This window comes from Pogonomyrmex barbatus, unplaced genomic scaffold (genome assembly GCF_055798465.1).
Source record: "Pogonomyrmex barbatus isolate J1 unplaced genomic scaffold, ASM5579846v1 scaffold20, whole genome shotgun sequence".
NCBI lineage: Eukaryota > Metazoa > Arthropoda > Insecta > Hymenoptera > Formicidae > Pogonomyrmex > Pogonomyrmex barbatus.
The window spans coordinates 2,150,137-2,172,473 of record NW_028297117.1 but is presented as its reverse complement, the minus strand read 5'-3'; the positions used below and the strand labels follow the sequence as shown (position 1 = coordinate 2,172,473).

At 31.1% G+C, this 22,337-nt stretch overlaps 1 protein-coding gene across 8 annotated transcripts in view; it reads right to left on the bottom strand.

Annotated features, from left to right (window-relative positions):
* The window catches only part of LOC105432259 (uncharacterized), a 239,088-nt gene that overhangs the window by 57,412 nt on the left and 159,339 nt on the right, over positions 1-22,337 (bottom strand). For all 8 annotated transcript variants that reach the window (XM_089077913.1, XM_089077912.1, XM_089077917.1 and 5 more), the window contains 2 exons: positions 7,030-7,173; positions 622-1,487 (listed from right to left, as the gene is read on the bottom strand). In XM_089077913.1, coding sequence (XP_088934039.1) covers positions 622-1,487; positions 7,030-7,114 — 951 coding nt within the window. In that variant the 5' untranslated portion in view covers positions 7,115-7,173. The remainder of the gene's footprint in view (positions 1-621; positions 1,488-7,029; positions 7,174-22,337) is intronic.

Here is a 22,337-nt window from a genome sequence, read left to right as displayed (position 1 = left end):
AAACGATGTTTGCAATTATAAACCGCGGCTCTGCTTATTCGTCGTTGCATCTTTCTCGTATACTTTCGTATCGCCATTCTCAATCGTTGCACTTTCCCGTTGATTCGCGTTATTTAATGAAGAAAAATATACGATCTTTCCGACTGCACTAATGGAGTTCGCGCAATCTTTAGATCTTTAATTTCCCTGAATCGTATATACAAGTTTTAATTATTTCCTTACGAGAAGATAAAGGAAATTGATTTCAAATTACATTGTATGAAAAAAATTGTATAATATATGTATAATTTATAAAAAAAAAAAGAGTTTTAATATAAATTATTTAAAATTGAAACGTTAATGAATACTAAGAAAAATATAGAATGTTTCCTCGATGTTGTTCGTCGTTCTCGTTACACAATATCTCAGATTATCGCACGATAAATTATTATCGATGAAACAAGAGTATCGGTCTCGATAATATAATTTTTTTCTCTTATTATAATTTGCTGGTCATGCAACGTTGCGTACGATCGTAAAGTTATAAAAAGATTCGAATTTCCATTTTCCATTATTCAACGTTCCTCCCAACGACTATTGAGAAAAAGATTAATGAGATTAAGACAGGATGCGGCAACTTACCTGTCGATTACCCAGCATGCCGATTTTGCAATCCAATAAAACGGTATTGCCGATTCTCGCGGTGACATTTATCTCCCGGTCGCCATCTTCAAAATATGGGCCGAATTTCCCGAAGGCGCTGTCGACGAACTTTATCCCCGGCAACGTTCTGTGAGTAGTCGTCTGGAACTGATGATCACGTCCTCGTTCCGTTTCGAGTGTCCTGATCGACGGTTTAATCTCGTAGAACGCCTTCGTCGATTTGCCGGTCAGTAACAAATTATTTACCGGTTTGGACTGATTCTTCCTCATCTCGCCGAGCTTCTTCGTTTCGTTTATGTGACCAATGCTGGTCTTCTCGTGTCGACTGTTCTGATAATCTTCCCCCTTCTCGTCTGGCGGTGGTACTTGAAACGAGATCGCTCTGATGTCTTGTATATTTCTCTGCTCGCCATACCTCACTTCCGTGACGTCTTCCTCCCTTTCCATCGATATCATCGTCGACCAGTCGTCTTTAGACTTTTCCATCGTGGACTCGTTCGTCCTTCGGACGTCTTCGTGCTCCAACTTCTTCGCCAACGCCTCCTCCGCCTGTTCTGAATCCTCGATCCTCTTCGAGGCGAATATCATGTGATCGTCTGCTACGTATTTGTTCGACGCGTTCTCGAAACGGTTATTTATCACGGTAATGAGCGAGGGTGAGTCCCTCGTTGAGCTCGAGTAGTCAATCGTAAAAGCGGAAATGACTTCCTCGAGGGCTATTGTGTCGTTGCCGCGAGACCAGCCAGCGGTTTCGACAGTACGATTCTTCGCGATTCTCTCGTCGAAGCGTTGATCTTCTTCGTCGAGATGATTAACGCCATGCTCGATGGCGCCGTTCTCCGCTTCTGTGAGGGAGAAAACAAACGGTCGTGTTAACGATAAGTAAGTTAAGCCGGAACGGATGTATGCGCATGGTGGGCGGGAAATGTAAAGGTGAACACAGGTTTGTCGGTCGTGTCGAGGGTGAATCGACATGCCGACGAGGCGGAGCGTTCGCTTTGCGTTGGATTTATGACTCGGAACGGAACAGAATGATCTCCTCGGGTCGGATCGAGGATTTAAATGTAGACGTAAGAAGTGCGGTCGGAAATTTTATGGGATATTCAGGAACTTTAGAAAGTGCTAATAAATGGCCAATCAAAGTCTCAAATCTAAAAATGTTACGCGATAAGACAGAACGTTTGAATTATTTTTAATTTTGGAAATGTATGTATAAATGTAAATCTCAGAAATACCGCTGTAAATCGATACAACGCATTTAGTTCATATATTTCTGTAATAAAAGAACATACATTTTTAGCAGTAAAACTTTTCAGTGACGTTACATAATTCATACATTTTCCAATTGGAAATGTCATTTTAATAATTGCCGGGATAAAACAAAAATCAAAAATTTGCATGCGCATTCCATTCACTTGGAAATATTTCGCGCGACGAGAATCACATGATAATAACGATGTGTAATTTTTTTGTGCGTGATGTAACGGCGCGTATTTTTGGAAAATAAAGTGCCGCAGGTTTACTTCCGTAGGAATTTCATTTCGCGAGCGTGCACGAGTGTACTTTTATTTGCGAAAACGCTGGCGAAGTTTCCGATATGTTTCGTTTTCCCTATGGCATCGATCACAATCGAAGTTTATAAGGAAACTCACGATAAACAACTCTTTTATAAACTTCGCTCGGCGCGCTTTCTGTCATCCAACGAAATTTACCTTAGCATCGAGAAATTTCTATTTATATGATTACGAATCTGTTTTATTTACAAGTATTTATTTGCTTTAAGTTGGATTCTTTCATAAAATAGAGAAGAGAGAGTTAAAGAGAGAGATAAAAAAAATTGCATAGCTCAACTACATTGTTCGACAATATAGTATAAATTAAAAATTTCACGTCAACATATAAATGAAACTGAAAAGGAGTTGTTTAATTGTATTTAGAAATATTAAATTTATAACAAGCGATCAGTCAGAACAAATTATGCACTAAAATAATTACGAGCATTAAGCTAGTTTGCAAACACATTGTGTAAAAAAAAAAGACATCTTTTACCGGCATGTTTGTGTCTTAGATTATTATTATTGCCTTAAAGTTATAGATTCAACTTACTTTTGAAAATGTGTTCGTAATAATAATCTTTATTTAAATCATAAAACTTTTACGCTGTACTGTTAGCTTTTGCGCAATCAAACTCGCGGATGTAAGGTAGATTCATTGACATTCTGATGCGCGCCGCGCTATGTCTGACAATCGTCGCAATCCTATTTACGCAAGTGGATATTGCTCTCACAGTAGTAACAGTCGCTATGAATATAGCGCGACTATTTCATCGTTACTATATCTGCCTGTGTCGAATACGAGGGGAGATTACGAGATTGCTATCTGCCGTGACTTCTATCAGAGAAGTCGCTCTATCTCTCTCCGTATCATCTACTCGCTATCATTACTTGGAAGCTGTAGGCTTTTATATATATAGTTCCTCGGGCGTTTGCTCTTCAATTTTCTACTTCGTCACAAGATGTTACGCCGACCTTAACCTTTTCATCTTCGCAACTCTTGCGGAAAATTGAAGATCTCCAAATCACCGGACAAGAAAAAAAATTGTAAGGTGTATCGTATACTTTCTTACCTACTCTCTTCTTACCTACTCTCACGTTAAGCCTCTCGGCTGCTAGCTTATATTTTAGATATTAGTACTTTACTACTAGTGTTAATGTCGCTAAGAATGTTTTGAAATTATCGGTCTATCAGTTTTGTTAAAATGTGCAAAAATTTTTACAGATAAATCAATTTTAGTTGTTTATTTAATAAAGAAGAACTCAGAATATATTTTGATATGTTTGACGATGAAAAAGAAAGCGACTTTAAATTTGCGAATAATAAACTCACAGATAAGTAATTTATAAAAGATGTTCAATGTACAAATGTTTATATAAAGACAGATTTATTTTATATAAAGACAGAACTATTTTTTAGTTTTAATTTAAAATTTACTTTTTTTAGCCTTTTGTTTTTTTTTTTAAACCTCAGTTGTCATCTATGTTGACAACCTTTAATACAGGTTTGTGAAAATTTCGGGTATATCTCTGATCTTGCCGATTGTCCAGAAAATACACAAACGTCAGCGAGTCGATATATATCGCGATATTTGGCGACGGTGATCTTGTTTAGGCGAATCGATATCGGCTACGCCGATAGCGTTGGCTGTAATAGTAACAGCAACAGCAACGACAACGTGACATTCGTTCGTCGTTCGTCGTTCGGAAGCAATTTAGCGCGCGCTTTGCGTCGCGAGTGATCGATCGATCGTATCGAGCAACGCCATGTAATTTTGGCCGCCGACGACGTTCGTAATGATTTATAAAACGGTGGACGTATATAGAGATGTATATAGAGATTTTGGTGAAAAATCCGAAGATTGCGAGATTCTTTCGAGCAATTTTTGCTTGTGAAAGAATCGATATATCACAATTTATTTACCTCGTACTTTTGCTCACACAAAAGCTATGTTCTTAAGAAAATATATTTAAAGAACGATTTATAAAACGGCAGACATGTATAAAATAACTTCCGCGAGAATCCAGAAAGTCTTCCGAGCGATTCTTGCTCGCGGGAAGATCGCTTTATCATCATTTATCTGCTCCATATCTTATATCAAGCTATACTTAAAAGAAGGTATTTCTGACAACTAAACTGACATAGAATTTAAGTTGCGATATTTCCCGGATTAAAGCATATTCCTATTACGTTTGATGAATTTCCGATGGAAGCATTATCAAAGTTCTGTTGGCATATTAATCTTCGCTTTGTCGAGGATTATACGTATTATTATTCGTGACAGTCCGATCTTTGAACATGCTCCGAATAACACGTTCTGTGATAACAGATAAGGCGCTTGCTCGTCTTGGGTTTTGTTGGCAATCCGTCGGTGGAAGCTTTTTCTTCAATCTCGCGCCCCGAATACAAGCAATTGTGCCGGTGATTGATCGCCGCCGTGCGATACGCCGGCGGCCGGAGCTTAAAAGCGCCATTGCTCCGGGAGTGCAAGTGATTCGCCCGAAATTTCGGCGATTAGCCCCGCGTGATACAGCCCGCGCTACAAAATGAAGATACACTTCGCGTTTGTTCCTTGTGATTGATAGCCTTCGATCGGGCCTGTGTAATTGATGCATAAGTAACGTATCATTTTTCATTTTCGCCGCGTCTGCAAATTTCGCGTCTAATTCCCTTTTTCACCTTCGAGCCGAGCGCGTTTTCAGCCCGCTACGATCGAGCGGACGTGCCGAAGTAACGTGCGCACCTATCTTCGCGCTCTGCAATTTGTCAGCAAGGATTTACGCTTGTCACGTGTGATAGACAAATTCGCAAGACGTGCGAAGAAGGAAATTCCGCAGATTATTCCTGCGGGCGCGACAAATGCAGTCCCAGACGGACATCAGTCTTTAAAGGGTTAAATTAAAAATAAGCCCACAAAGAAGTAATCGCGATAAAAAATGTCGCATCTCCATATTATAACAATATTTGTCAAAATATAAATCTAATTGGACTTGTGTTACCATGTATTTTTATAATTTTTAATATAAACAAAAATAAAAAAAGTAAAATCACATTCAACAAAATCTTTTCAATTTGTATGTTTTTAATAAAAAATTAAAGATTTAAGATATAATTTTAAAAATGCAATAAATATATTAATTATCTCTTCACCATTCTTAACATCACTTGCATTTTATACTGTTTTAAATAAAATTTTTTATATATTTCTTCACATATTATATACATTTTTATGCATTGGCATATTTCTTTGTAATTATTGTATATAATTGATTTATTTTTAATTATTTTATTTTCAATATTACAATTTTATTTATTCTAAATGTTAAATAACTTCTTAATATACATAAAATTTACTATTTTACTATTAATAATTTAATGTGTGTATGTGTGTGTGTGTGTGTGTGTGTGTGTGTGTGTGTGTGTGTGTGTGTGTGTGTGTGTGTGTGTGTGTGTGTGTGTGTGTGTGTGTGTGTGTGTGTGTGTGTGTGTGTGTGTGTGTGTGTGTGTGTGTGTGTGTGTGTGTGTGTGTGTGTGTGTGTGTGTGTGTGTGTGTGTGTGTGTGTGTGTGTGTGTGTGTGTGTGTGTGTGTGTGTGTGTGTGTGTGTGTGTGTGTGTGTGTGTGTGTGTGTGTGTGTGTGTGTGTGTGTGTGTGTGTGTGTGTGTGTGTAACTGATTTTATAAAATTAAATGTTTTCTTTTATCTCCTCTCGGCAATAGTGAAAAAGAATATATGTATTTCAATCTGTTTCTTTTTGACAAAAGCTTTTGACAAAATATTATCAATTCAAATATGTATATTCTATTCAAACTGGTTAATATTTATTTTTTAATCTCTTTCGCAAAAGAAAAAAAGTGCTTTAAAATACTTTTAATATTTTTAAAATACGATTAGAATTATGAATCATAAAAATAACAATATTCTATTTATAAAAAAGTTGGCAACATTAAGCGAAATCTCGTTATCCGATACTTTCGGGTTTCGTAGGATGCGCGGAACTGCGTGAAAGAGAGTTCGCCTACGAAATGGTGATTGCTAGGAAGCGCAAGAAAGTAAATTCCGGTGGGGTTATCTTCGTATAGAGACTACATAGAACAACTAGCTCGGTAGCTACAAAAGAGTTTTGCCCTCTTTATCCCGCCAGGCACGGCCGTTTCCCGTTGTTACGACTCGACGCTTACGGCGCAGTTAGACATTCAGGTTAATTAAAAATCCTCGCATTCCGATAAACTGAAGCAAACGAACTGTTCGTTTGCTCGCAATAATATTACATCGTAGGAATATTCAACTGAAAAAGTGTACCATAAATTCGTCGCTAGGAGAGAGTGAGCAGTTTGAATTTATAGCGCGGAAATTGATTTCGACTTTGAGATATGATGCAGAAAGTATCCGTAACTTTTGGCATCGTCAGCATTATACAGATATTGAAATTTCTTCAATTATTTTTCTTTCCTAAAAGCTTTATGCATATAACAAACTTTTATGAAATTATTTTATTAACGTGTAGTTCAATTTTTACATTTCAATATATGAAGTTGTAATAGTGTTATTAAAAAATTAATAAAACCTTTGTGTTTTATTTGTGTTTACTTATATATAATTCAGTAAATTTATTTTGTTCATACTAAATCTTTATTTATAATTTTTCTCAATAATGTAAAACATGTAAAATCGCATTATTTATACATTGACTGTATGAAGTAGGCGAATTAAATTGAATTGGTACTTTTTATTAGTATTTTATTAATAAATTACCTTTGGATATACATGTCTTGTAATTTCGTGCTAAAATTAAAAACGTGAAGTAAAAATACATTGCATATTGAATCGCCTACCTGACACAGTGACAGTAATCATGACGGAGATAATGGCGATGACGCCGAGCACTAAGGCGGTCGGCTGCATTCTCCAACCGGTCATCTCGAGGATCTACACGATCTCAGCCCTCAGGAATCTGCTCCATCTCGTTCATCTTCCCTCTGCGCAAGAAAAAAAGAATTGCTATATTAATGATAAAAATTGTATTGTACTGTTAAGTAAAAATTAAAGTTATTGGCAAAAAAAGATATGGTAAAAGCAAAGGTTTGCCTGATTGATACATAAAAAAAAAACACACATTTTTCTTTTAATTCCGTAAAAATGAGTGAAAGCAAAATATTCAAGAATTTTCGTAAAACATAAATGTATTCTCCATTTTTTCTTTATGTTTGTATTTTTTATATTACTTCATTAAAATATTTCAAAATTTGTCAGTTGATTAAAAATTGATTAGTTTTAGCAATAATGCCAAAATGTATTTATTTATGCGAAATTTTATTTGCAAAAGCACTGAATAAGTGTTAGCGAAATCAGTAACACGTGATCCATTTCGTTTTACGATAGCAGAATTGAAGTTCGTCGAACTTCCAACTAGACGATGTTATAAAAGCTCGCAGAGAAGTAGGCGTCGTAACTTTTACTGCGTTCCTGCTCAAGTTTTAATCGACGATTGTAATAGGTGCTGTAACGTAGATGAACTTCCATGACGTTATGCAGTTATAAAAATACCATCGTACAAAGTTATATTTTCTTTTACTTCGATTAAATCGTGAAAAAATAATAATCTATCTTTCACATAATAAGGAATACAAATAACTGAAAATATTTTTAACATAAACATATTTCCCTGTATGATCAATAATTGATCACAATCTAACATTTTAATTTTTTTCAATTCTTTCAATTATAAAAAATAATATAATAAGTATATTGTAATAAGATAGTAGAAGATTGCACATAGATAATTTCGTAATAATAAAAATAAAAACAATTTTAATTATATTTCTCTCTTTCTTTTTTCAATTTTTCATTATTTTTACAATATAAAATTTTATAAAATCTAAATTAAAAGATAAACAACAAGATATTTGATATTTTATAAAGTTTTATAAAGTTAAAGGCACAAACGGCAAATAACTTTCTTATAAATCATTTGAAAATTATAAATTACATTGCCCATAGCCAACGTGCGATATTCTCTTAATGTCGCTGGCAATCGTAGTTGGCATTCAACATCGAAGCGACACGTTTATTATAGAGTTAAACGAGTATGCAGTACCGGGTTTCGAGTTTTCCCAGGAATGCTGACTAGAAACTGTCTACAATTTCATCACATTAATGGACGTGACTAAACGAAGGTGGATTATGCAAGATGGATTTGCCATACAAACAATAGTTGTACACATGTAACAGAGAATATAACATATATACGTGGTGCTGCTAATAAATTAATCTTTTGTTTCCAGTGTATTTAATTATAGACATAGCCTCTTCTGTTTTATTCGTAATATGTGAATACATAATCTTTTAATGTATTAAAGTATGGAATCTTAAAATGATTATGATTTAAATAATTTATTATTACACACATACATATAAATATTATTAATTTTACATATGCATAATAAATATTAAAAGTCGACGAACGTGGCATTGTACAACAAAAGAAGAGATTGATTTTTATTTTTTACCTATTTTTTAGACCTATTTCTTGTTCATATAAATTATCTAAAAATAACGAATAAATATTATAATAAAAAAAAAATATCAAAAATATCAAAAAAATATCAGATAATTCACAACATATAAAATAATTTAAATATTAACAAGCAAAATTTTTCGTTATTTTAATCATTAATAATCGAGATTGTTTCGTACATTTGATTATTCTCCAAAATTATGAATTTTACGAATTTATCCAATTTTATGAATTTTTATAAAAAAAATTTACAGCAAAAATTTCAGACTGTGTTGTAATAAGTAGAGAAAAAGAAACTGAAAAGATTAAGTCATGCAAGAATATCGACCGCCTTGCGCGGCGGATATTCCGTTTACGCGAGTGAGGCAATTATTAAAGAGCTACCCGTGATTAAGCTTGCTTCCTTAGAAATATTATCCTCGACCTCAACCACGTTCTCTAATTTGCATCCGTCATCTCTAACAAACATGATTTGCTCATGTTTCAGACGTTGATGAATAAATGAAGTTTTTGAACTAGTTATAATTATCAATATATGTCTTTATGTGTGAGCCACTAAAACTCAAATATTTCGAATAATATCAAAATATTTTTGTGTTAATTAAAATTTAAAAAAATATACAAAATAATTTAATTAAAAAAACAATTTAAATAGTATTTAAAAATAATTAAATAATATCATATAACAGTTCATATCATTGTTTATCAAAACATTTGCATATAATAAAATTAGATAAAATTAAATAAAAGTTGATTTATTAAATAAAATAAACAAACTAAAGAAGTAACAATAGATTATTTAAAAGGCCATTTTATATACAGAAACATATATCAGTTTATCATTCATATTATTCTTTTCATATCTGTATTTACATCTATAAAACATTATTTAGCACGTTTAAACCAGTTTATCTGACATTCCGCAAAATAATTTATCTGACTTTCCGCGGGTGATTGCTTAATAGCCATCGTTTTTACGATATTTACTGTCGATATATCGACACAATCGCCACGTTATTACAGTTTCCGTTAGTTATTAACGGAGTGACGGCATTTATTTTCCGCAAATAAAAATAGGACGGTTAAAACCCATTGATCATGATGTAGTTAAACTCAGGTTGTCACTGAAAAAGAATATTTCAAAATTTTTACACGTTAGATGTAAATTTTAACCTATATATTTGATCCGTATATGTTTATATATATTAAAATATAAAACAAATTTATTAGTATATTTTAATTGTAAAATTCATATATATATATATATATATATATATATATATACACATAATTATTTACAATTAGAACAATGTACACACAACATATATATATATATATATATATATACATAATTATTTACAATTAAAACAATGTTATTAAAACAATGATATTATTAGATCTTAAATATACATATATACATACATACACATACACACACACACACACACACACACACACACACACAATATGTGTGTGTGTGTGTGTGTGTGTGTGTGTGTGTATATATGTATATTTAAGATCTAATAATATCATTGTTTTAATAACATTGTTTTAATTGTAAATAATTTAAATTATAAAACCGATGTTACAAATTAATGTAATAAATACACAATTTTATTGTGCTATACGGAATAATGTGTATAAATCATGCATTGAAATGTTCGATATATCTGTAACGTAAATCTTGAGTACACACTACGCACGTACATCCGCGGTAGGATTGCTTCGCGGGACGTGGTCGAGGATGGTTCGATTCCTCTCAGTTCACAAATAAAGAAGTCCTCAGTCGGTGAATAAAAACTCTCGGCATAGATAATCAAATTAAAGTATTTTTAATAATCTGTACAATAATACAGTACGAGTCCTCGCTCGACTTGTCGCAACGCACAACGTGCTCTCTCTGCCCTCTCTGATATGCGCGAAAAATCGCAGCTTCTTAACATTCTTTTTTAAAACACGAAAGTCGACGACAAAGGGCGAGCATCGCCGATCCGATCGAAGACGAATGAAACGCAACGATTCGGGAACATTAAACGGATATTACGCATAGTAAAGGATTCAAGCGCGAAAAAAAACTGTATAGATGTAATGCATATGTAAATATTAAACAATATCTATTTATTTTAATTCTGATAGAACAAACTAAACTATATTATACTCTGATAGAACAAAACTATATTGTACGCTAGAAGTTTTTGATATGTAAACGACGTATAATTTATGGCCGTTTGAAATTAGAAAAGCTATAATGTAACTTGACTACGAGGTAGCAATATTGAAACTTTTTCTCAAAATTCATTTCTTTCTTGCGACGCAATTGGAGTTGTTGCGCGCAGAAAGTTGCCGGCACATAATTGCAATTAAATGGCAGAATGTGACCACGTGTCCGCTCGGGACTCGTACAGCCGTTAACATAACTTCGTTATGAGCCAATGAATCAAATATATAATTAAAATGTTCGATTTGATGAATAATTAAGAGAGAAAGTTTTCAAGCATACAATCATCACTTTTAGTGCTTCAGAATTCAAACTCATTTAATCATTGTACGCAAATTCCTAAAAAAATTAGTCAGTTTGTAATTATCTTTAATAAAAGAATTTAAAATTATTAAAATGTTTATTTTGTTAACTATCAAATATTGAACAATCTATAAAAATTACATAAAAATCAATTTTATAAATCAAATCTGTATCTACAATACATACATACACACACACACGCCCCCCCCACACACACACACAAAACTTTATAGGAAAAAAAAAGATATTGGAACATTTAGAATTCAATACACGCGTAATTATCATCATACAATTAAGTCAGAAACGACGAATCGATATCCCAGCAATGATCCCTCGATGGTCATGCAGCTACGGGTAGAAATTCTAACAAGTCTCAGCTGACTACCAATTATAATGTTTAATTAGACATACATAATTATAGACGTACGAGTATACACAGCGTATCACCACTTATCGAGAGTCGAAACGGAACGAGATTTGCCGAGCTGAGAAAATCAAATATTCGCATAGATATAATTGCATAATTTCATTCGCAGGGCATTTAGAGAATTCTTGCGTAATATGAAATCTTTGATCTCTGATTTCTTTGATCCATGCGATTTGTGCAAACGTAGTAATAGTAAATCAACTACATATCTTCTATATGGCTGGCTAAATGGCAAAATCATTTATTATGCAATTACCTTAGTTTTGCCCCACATGCTATCAAATTATGCATATTTACTCTGATATGAATCACGTGAAAGTTAATTTATAAACACTTTTGCAATATTAAATTACATTAAATGGCTTAGTTACGTTAGGTTACAAAGTACGAGTTAGTTAGGTTACAAAATTTAGTTAATGTTCAATATTTAACAAACAAAAGTCTTGTAGGATTTCTTTCTGGTTAAAGATTATTTACGTTTATTTAAAAAAATATACTGAATACAATTATATATAATTATATAAATTTGCAATACAAAATATCTTGTGAATATTGAATTCTTTTTTTTTTGTTTTAAACAGAAGTTGGATAAATGATTCTACACTGAGATATAGATCGTATAATATGGCATACAAAAATTCTAATAAGATGAAATTGACTTGAATTATAAAAATATTTAAAAAATACATAAATATACACACACACGCGCACAAATTAAGCTGCAATATTGTACTGTTTCACTTATATTACATTTATTTAAACGATAAATAGCGTTCCCAAAACTATTTTTTTTCTTATGCTAAACCGTTATTTAAATGTAGCATGATTTTATAATCAAACAGTTAAAATCGAAAAAATAGAATTGACTTATCTATCTAATAAATTAATCAATTTTATTATGCTTTCCTCACTTTTTACTTTCCAAATTTACACGTATTTTATATCACTTTATTTAGAGATCTACAAATTTACGTTTCATTTTCAAAAGTGAAAGTAATTAAGAACATCTCTTATACAAATAAAGCTTAACAGCGCATTATGGGAATGAAAGTGTACATAATTTAAATCAAGAGGGGCCAAGAAAGTATCTCGTTAAGTTGTTTGCCAGGGAAAAGCTGTTCTTGTCAGCGCAAAGTTTCACGGATTCTATTCAACTGAACCACTTCGCTTATTTCAATGTGTATTGAAAACATAGCGAAGCTACATGCAAATAAGAAGAGTTTCAACAAGCGACACTGTGACGTTACATAAGTTCTATACCAATAAAATTGATTATATTTCAAAAATAATTTTATTTATAATTGTTGTAATGTTAATATACAATATAATTATAATTTAAGCATAATAATATTCTACACTTATGCATCATGTTAGATATGACATAAAATATGAAATTTATATCTTGATAAAATAAATCTTTAATGTTAAAAAATATGTTGCTATAGAAATAACAATTTATCATAACAATTTATACAATTTTATTTTTTATTATATTCTATTAGTAAAAATTACTAACAACAGTTGTATGTACATTAATAGACATAATAGTAATTTTATAAATAATAATAATAATAATAATAATAAAGAAAAGCAGAAGATAAAAAACATTAGAAGTCAAAAAATGAAAATTTATTATTATAGAAATTTTTTTGTTAATTAAAAATAAAATATCACGGCAAAATAAATTCTTTGACTGCTAAAATAAATAAAAGAAAAACACAATAGCTTTTTTTATGGAGATTTTATTTTCGAAACCATTTTAAAAAAACTTTTTTCAACTCTTTATGAAGATTCATCTTTATAATATACCATAATTACATTTTATAAAGCTTTCTAAAGTCAATCATATATGTACAATCTAAATGTATATTTAGAAATTAAGCTTTGCTCACAATTTTACTAAACGTTTCTAAATAGCATGGCTGCTCATCTAATAGGTGCATAGCAGATTCAAGACGCTGCTCGCACTTGCTCGCTCGCGATGGGCATTGTTTGTCGAACTACTCGAACAATCGCGTTAACAGGCTGTTCCCGCGGCTCATCAATATCGTTCAGAAGTTCTCGAGAAGTGCGAGAGCAACCAAGTTCTCCCTCGCTTGCGAGCCCGTCGCGTAATAATTATAGGGCCGTCCACACTTTCGCGAACAGCGGCCTAGTTATAACCGGCGGGATGTCTCAGCGTAGTTTAGTTGAGGCGATTTGGCATGAACTTCGAAGCGGAGTTGCAGCGGGCTCGATATTCAAGTTAATAGCAATTACAGTTGGACGAACGCAAAGCCGGTTGACTGACGGAACTTCCCCGATGGATATATCCATCATTAGCCGTTAAGTCCAGACGGATCTCACACACACACACACACACACACACACATAATATATAGCAATATCACGTTCTATATAATATATATTTCTAGAGACCGAGTCCGCCGTAACGCTGAACGTAAGCAATAAACCAAAAGAATGGGGCATTACGCCACGAATGGTTGAGAATTTTTCATCGCAAATCGTCTGCGAGTGGGTGTCATTTACCACCCGATAGACGAGATTTTGAAGAATAAATAGAGTGCCGCGGGCGAGTGATCTGGGCTTTCTATGATAAACTAGGTATTAAACTGTATTTTATTTAATCTTTCAATTCAAAATGGTTTCTGTAGTCAACTATTGCAAATATTTCTCTAAAAAGTTATATTTTTGAAAGACAAATCCTTTCGAATTTTTGTGAAAAAATTCCGTTCCGTCATAACCAAAAAACAAATAAATTATTAAAATTAAAATTAATACACAAGTTAAAATTAAAATTAAAATTAATTAATTTAATTAAAATTAAAATTAAAATTAAAATTAATACACAATGTTCATACAATACATTTGAAACACTGTACATAATATTTTATTACTTTGCAATATCGTTTTGATAATAATGATTTTGATAATAATATGAAAATAATAAAAATTATTTATAAAATTTGAAATCTTAAAGAGGTCAATCTATTATCATTATATTAAAGTTTCGTCGAACATATTTGTGTGTGAAAAGCATCAATTTATAGAAATTAAATTTTTTATACTCTATTATTTTATAATAATTATGCTGTGATTTGCAATAATGCCACAACGTCCGAAACTTTTCGAATATCTGGCTCTCACACTATCTTCCGCTACAAATTTCTTGCTTTGAAAATGCATGGTTGAACATCACTTCATTTCTTCTGCCAATTGCAAATGGGACTTCACACTTTTGCTAGTTTAGAGAAGTACTAACACGCATCTCATTCGTAATCCTGAACCTCTTACATAAACAAGAATACAGAGGAAGGAAAATCAAGTTACAGAGTCAGTTAAACTTCTTAAGTAGAGAGTATGAGACAGTTATTTAATCAAAAGATCATTTGCGTAACAATTGTTGCGTAACAATTTTGTTTTTTATTTTTGAATACTATTTGGAAATTTTGAGGCTTATATAATGAAAATAAATATTTCCATTATTATTACTTTTTTATTACTTTTTATTAAATTTCATTTCAATATATTTATATATTTCTTTTTTCCAATATATTTATTTTTTACTTATTGAAACAAATAATCATCTTGTCACTACAAATCACCATTAATATCGTGGATAAATAAAATAATTTTTAATAAGTTATAACAGTTTTTAACAATTTAGTTTATAACAAAAAACTTGTAATTAAAAATGTTATAATGAAAATTTAAATACATAAAGTGTACACAAAGTATTTTCTTTCTTATATATTATTTTCTAATGATAGATTACTTGATTTTTTTTTAAACTTTTTTTTTTAAATATCAAAGTATTAATAATTTTAGAGTTATGAATAATCGAAAAAAGAAATACCTTCTCGTAAAATTAAATTTCAAAGAATTAAATAAGTTAAAAAAAGTTTATTTTAAAAGACTTCTAATTTTTTAAACTACGTTACACTGGAAGACTGAAAAGCTGAAATAATCCTATTTTATAATTTGTTAAAATTTTTCTTTAAATTAATTAAGAAATTAGATGTTAATAAATAATAAATAATAAAAAATTAAACATGTTAAATATCTTTTAATACGTTTTAGAGTTTTCTGTTAGAGTTATCTTATATTTTCTTATATCTTGTAACATAAAAATATTTAAAATATAAGCTTAATTAATATTTAAAAAAGGTAAAGTTTTCACAATACAGAAATATATCATTTATGATAATAAATATTTAAATATTTATTATAATCTATTTATTAATCTATTTATGCTTACACTTCGAATTAATAAAACCTAAAGGATATTTTTGTGCCAGGTAAAAATAATGAGTAAGTTTCATTATTATTAAGTGCTAAGGAAAATTATAAAGTTCAATCACACAAATAAATACGTCACATTAACGTCACCACTCCCGCCTGGCGCCACTCTTTACTTGGATATTCTAATTAACACTGACTGTAATGCACCGCGGCATTCCACTGTAATTCGTTGTAATAACCTTCAAGGAAATTAATTGTGCGCGCGCTTATTTTACAATTAATTATACGCCATACATTCAGTCCCTTTCTTTCTCCCTTTCTCTTGTTCTGCACCTGTGAAATTGTAAACGTGACAAATATAATAATGTTGCATTCTTTTCCAGTTAGAAAATAGGCAACGTAACCATAGAGAAAGAAGGAGAGAAAAGATTAGAACAGTAACATTTTTCAGTATGGATAAATAATTTTATAAGTATAAGTTCTAAAAATTTCTTCCATTAATTTATATGTATTTATTTATTCTATCAAAAATTATCCTTAGATATAATAAATACTTTCATTATATTATAGATATATTTCTTAAGACAAAAACTCTATTATTAATAATTAGTTATGTAAATGGCTATTATAAAATTAATATATTGTATTGTATTATAATTATAATTACATTATTATAATTTATAATTTCGTTATATCATAGGACACAATGACATATATGCATTAACATTAATCAGTAATAGAACTTCTAAAACTCATTAAAATTTACAGAAAGAAACGTAATTTATAGAAGTATAATAACTTCCGAACTTGCGAGAACTTGTGACAAAGCATCATGACAGGTCCATCTATCTCCACGTCGTTTTGAATACTTGGCGAAATCGGAATCGCCAATTTTACGTACAAGCGTTTCGAGCGTTATTTCGCAATTTTAATTCCTCCACTCGGTTGTTACAACAACAACGTCATGGGACTGAGTTCGCAACATCGAGCAGCATCCATGGGACACCGCCACGGTAATGTCATCTTGCTAACTCTCGCTTTAATGGCTCGCAAATTTAACCCGCTTCGCCGGCGCGCTCGCTCGTTCACCGCGCGGAAAGTTTGTCGAGAAATCCGAGTCGGCTATCGCTGAAGTCGCAGTTTCGGGGCCAGGATATTCCGGAATTAACGGTGATATCGATTCGCGCCCGCCGAGTGCTCATTAGAACACGCTACGTTACGTTGACGACGAGGTGGGTGCACATTTTCGGGATTAACGGTATCCCAATTTTATTGCTGCGCGAAATAATTAAGCCGCGATATAAGGAGCCGATTATCTGCGATTCGAGATTGCGCTCAATTTCAAGTTAATTGATCTCTCGAGTGTTGTCATTGGCAATTCCCGAGTTTAGCCGATCACGAAAGACGCGCAATTTATTAATTGATTTTTTATTATAACTATATATAGAATTATATATAGAATATTATATATAGAATTATATATAATTCTTAGAATCAATATATTGTACATTACACACATACATACTATACATAAACACACACGCACGTAAGAAATTAATAGAATATTATCAAATCGATAGATTAAAATCTTTTTTTAAAAAGAAGAGAAATCTATCTTATATTAAATAAAACTTTTAATTCAATGGCATCTTTAATATAATTTATTTAAGAAATAAAAGATAAAACATATTTATAAATACGCAATTAGTATTATTGTAATATTATTAAAGAATTGATTTATTAACATAAAATCTCAATCTTTATTAATTATATGTCAACTTGTAATTAGAGATTATGGATCTTAAAATCTATATAAATTAAAGGATAAGCAAAGTAATAAAAAATATGTAGCCACAATGCTCGTACGTGATGCAATGTGGAAGCACGTAAACTCTGAAATATTTCAAATAGCGTCCTCTGGTAACGTTAATCTCTGACAAGCAGATTAGCTATGTAACAAGCCCATCAACGTAATCATCTTTTTACATCCATATTTCATATTTATCTCCATTCCACTGTTTCTCCACTTATATAATTTTTAAAAATTGATACAAATGTCTCGCATATTTAAACGCATACATTAGCTAAAGAACATTAATCGTAATATTTATGCAGATATAATGTTATAATTGATAATAATGCATATAAAGGCTAATATTAGTTATTTAGCATCAATAGAGAAATATTGTGCGTATAACGGAAGTAAGGGAGATGAAATGCGAGTTAGAGATAAGTATGAAATACGAATAAAAAAATGCGATTACGTTGATGAGCTCATTACGTCGCTAATCTGCTTATGGCAGATTAACGTTACCGCGCCGTTTGAAATATTTTAAAGTTTACGTGCTTTCACGTTGCGTCGCGCACGGCATCATGGCTGTATTCTCCAGCTGTATTACCCAAATCCTCACCTTAATCCATAATCCCTAATTACAAATTGATAAGTAATTAACGTGAATATCGCTCACGCGTCCGATACATTAATATCGAAGCGCCATTTACGGCAATTCCGGTATTAGCTGCAGAAATCGATAATCATACTAAACTAACGGCCTATTATTTCCTCATTCTGCAACTGCAATAAAACTAATGCAATAAAACTAAATTTTCGTGTGGATGTGATACATCCAAGTAAAATTAATAAATTTTAAGAGAAATTATTTTATCTTTGTTATTTTTAATAATTTTTATAAATATTCTTCCTAAATATTTTACTTTAAATATTATATATAAAAGTATGATTATTAAAAGAAGCTTCATTAATGATTTGTGATCTCTGCAAATAGCATCTATGTAAAATATATCTTATGTAATCTTGGCATACGACAGCTTTACTTCTTCTATCTCAATTTATTCGTGGTTCGTGTATACATCGATTAAACAGACGTTTAATTAATTAAATATTTATTAATGCTTATTAAAATTTTATGGACGTTAAATTTCTTCCATCGTTGTTTGTTCCCGAGCATCCATTTGTCATCTCTTCCTTCCTCTAATAATATATCTGGCGACGTATAATACGGTTTATAAGGCACGCTCGAAATGAGATCTTTAATTAAAGGTTCTCACGATTTTCTACTCTATCTCCGTTACACAAGTTGGTGCGGAAAAGAGGTAGTGCGATGCAGGACAAGAAATGGACGAAATTCGACTCGCTCAAGGGAACTAATTTCACCATTTGCAGCTCGCACGTATATTTATCCTCGAAGGTGTATTCCGCGGGGTGCAATGAATGCACCACATCGGATAAGACATATAAAAAAGTTGCGCATGCAGCAGCCGCAGCGCTGTTCATACCATTGCCCGTGTCCTCGATAATACAACGCCTTGTTTACAGTTTCCGAGCTTATCTTCCGTTTTTTTCAATTAAATGAAGCAGCGCGTCCAATTAAAAGAGCGCATATCTCTTGTGACCCCCCGTCCCCCCCCCCCCGAACAATAGATGATTCGGTGAAAGAAATCCGATCGTATATATTCTTAATGTCTTCTCTCTTGATAATCAATATATTTTTTTGGATCTTTTACATTACGTGTCATGGAAATTACGTAACGAGAACAATGTCACTTGATATCTTGCAGATATGAATTACAGCCTGTCGTAAAACGGAAACCTGTTATAACATCTTTATGCTTTGCCGCGAACAACTTCTGTGAAAATTACTTGGGATTTATGGCGTGTATATGTCAGAGATACTCATCTTAAAGTTAGTATCTGTCCAACCATATAACCATATAAGTTATAGAAACATACAGTTATAAAATAGTTCTGTTTACAATTTCTCTAATTTATAATTAGCAGGGAAGATTGAAAACGATGTCAAAAAAATATATTATTATTTTGGATGCATAAATGTAATTTGATAAAGAAAAATTATAAAAAATTATAAAGAAAAATTTTAAATTGCTAATTACTTTTATACATAAAACCTTGGGTATAAAATTTTATTTTCTTCTTTTCCTCTTTCTCGTTTGTTTTCTTTAATATTTACAACAAAAAAGTAGATTTTTTTAAATTGATTTTTATTATCATCAACTATTTTGAGAATTAAGTTTAATTTCTTAAAATAATTTAAATACATTTTAATCTCTCACTAGCACAAATGCAAATTAAAGAAAAAAAATATTTTTAGGAGTAAAATTTTTATATTAATGTTTATCCAAGATTTTAGTAAGCTTGAAAAATCCAATTAAGATATATTCTTATTTCATTAATTGATGCTAATTTGCAGAAGAAAATAATTTTTGTAGACACTAAGCGTCTCCGAATTGTATACGAAAAGCTGAATTTGCGTCCGGTTAGCCATTTCCATTTCGCGGTTTTGCGGAAGGCATTAGAACAGACTGAAAAAAAACTAATTTCGTTGTGGTCACCCGCATACGTAGTATCGTTCGTTTTAAATAGAGAATATTCTATGAGATCTAATGAATATACCGCGATAGATCAAATATACGAAATCGTAAAAAATTTTTTTTTCTTGACTAGGGCATTTGCATGGGAAGTGCTGATATAATCGTATCTAATCGAATATTACGTAATGCAATGATTATGTCTTTTACATTTTCCATAATTTACAATTAGTCAGAAGGACAAATGAGTGCACAATGTAATTACATACAAAAGTAAAATAAATGGAAAGCTTTAATCGCATTTATCACTCTATATAAATTATCTCTGTAAACCAAAGAAAGTTTACAATTCATTATTTCGTGAGAAACAAATATAAAAAGGTACATTTTTAGATTAATTACGTAGGTTTACCTACAGAATTAAATAACATATTATCTGATTTTAAAATAATTATTATTCATCATATTCATATTCTTAAATAAAATAAAATTATTTTAAATTAAGAAATAAGTAAATAAATATAATTATATATGTAAATTAAGCTTTTTTATAAAAACTTAAACGACTATCGTTGGATGTATACTCTTGTATTTATCTAAGTTAATTAGTTAGTATTAAATTTATATTCTTGTACTTTTTATATTTTTTTTTTACTTATTATCCTTTTTCTTTATTTCATAAGAAAAACATAGAAATAATATTGAATGATATCAATTATAGTTACAAAAAATTTTTAAGAGGTTTTACAAAATTCATGTAAAAAACTATAAAAAGCTTTTTCATTTTAATAAATACAATAATATAATTCTTATAAAAAAAAATAACAAAATATAGGTTGAATAATTAAAAGTTTTTTAAATTATTACTAAATTCTAGAATATATAATAGATATAATATATGATAGATGAAACCAATGGATAAGAAATGTCGTGCCCAGTTTTATCCAAAAATTTTCTATTTGTCTTCTAGCAATATTGTTATATTTCGTTATTGTCGCTATAGTTTTTTTTTATTTTATGTTTTATAAAAAAATCCCAACTCCGGTTTTATAAAACCAGGGCAAGTAAGTTTAGCTTTCAAAACGCCCGCGCGATTGTCGTGGCTACCAGTGCATGGCGCTATCGATTATTGAAGTGTGTACGCTATGCTATACTTGTCCAGTTTCATAAAAACGCTTCAAATAATATTTTTTGACACAAAATTATTTAAGCTTTGATCCAATTTAACAATCAAATAAAATGTCAATAATATCCGATAATAAGATCTGAGTTCTCTTAATGTCTTATCTGAGTTCAAATATTGTTCTTTTCGTCATCAAACAGAAACATAATTAAATCTTCAAACAATTTTCATAAAAAATAATAAATACAAAATGTCTTGTAAATGCAGTTAAAAATATAAAACTGTTTAATAAATGTTATATTATGCTAGTATATAGAAAAAGATTATTAAAAAAAAAATTATTTAAATTATAATTTTTCTTTCCTTATTCATCTTCTTTCGTCAAAAAATTTAAGCGGGTAAAATTTACTTTATTCTATTATAAAATGTTCTATTATAGAATAAAATCACTCTACTCTACTCTTTTCTCTCCAGCAATAATTAGAGAAATCTATGTTTCAATCTTATTCTTTACTCAGGTGAAAATCGTCTGAATAAAGATTCGTGAATATATATAGTGATGTTACCAATATAACGAATATATGTGAAAGATTATAATGAAGAAATTCTACACGATTTTACCGTGTCGGATGTGTGACTTGCTAGTAAGTTTGCTAGTACCCTTTCCCATCGGGACTACGACCCGAGGACGAAGTAGTTGGAAGCAAGCTGAAACTTTCTCGCAGGGATATTCTCTCGCGGGTGTGTTTTATTTACTTGCGGTCCGGCCGACGCGTCTGAGTATTTTGTAAAGATTTTTGTTGTAGAATAGTCGCCAATAGACTACTTTTATCCGCGTTTTGCGACACTGAGAGTCCTGCTCCAAATTCACCTAGGAATACCAATCGAATCAATTCCTTGGAAAAGTAAAAGAATTTTAGAACACGGTACAGGTAGTAGTACATACGTATACAAAATATCTCTGAT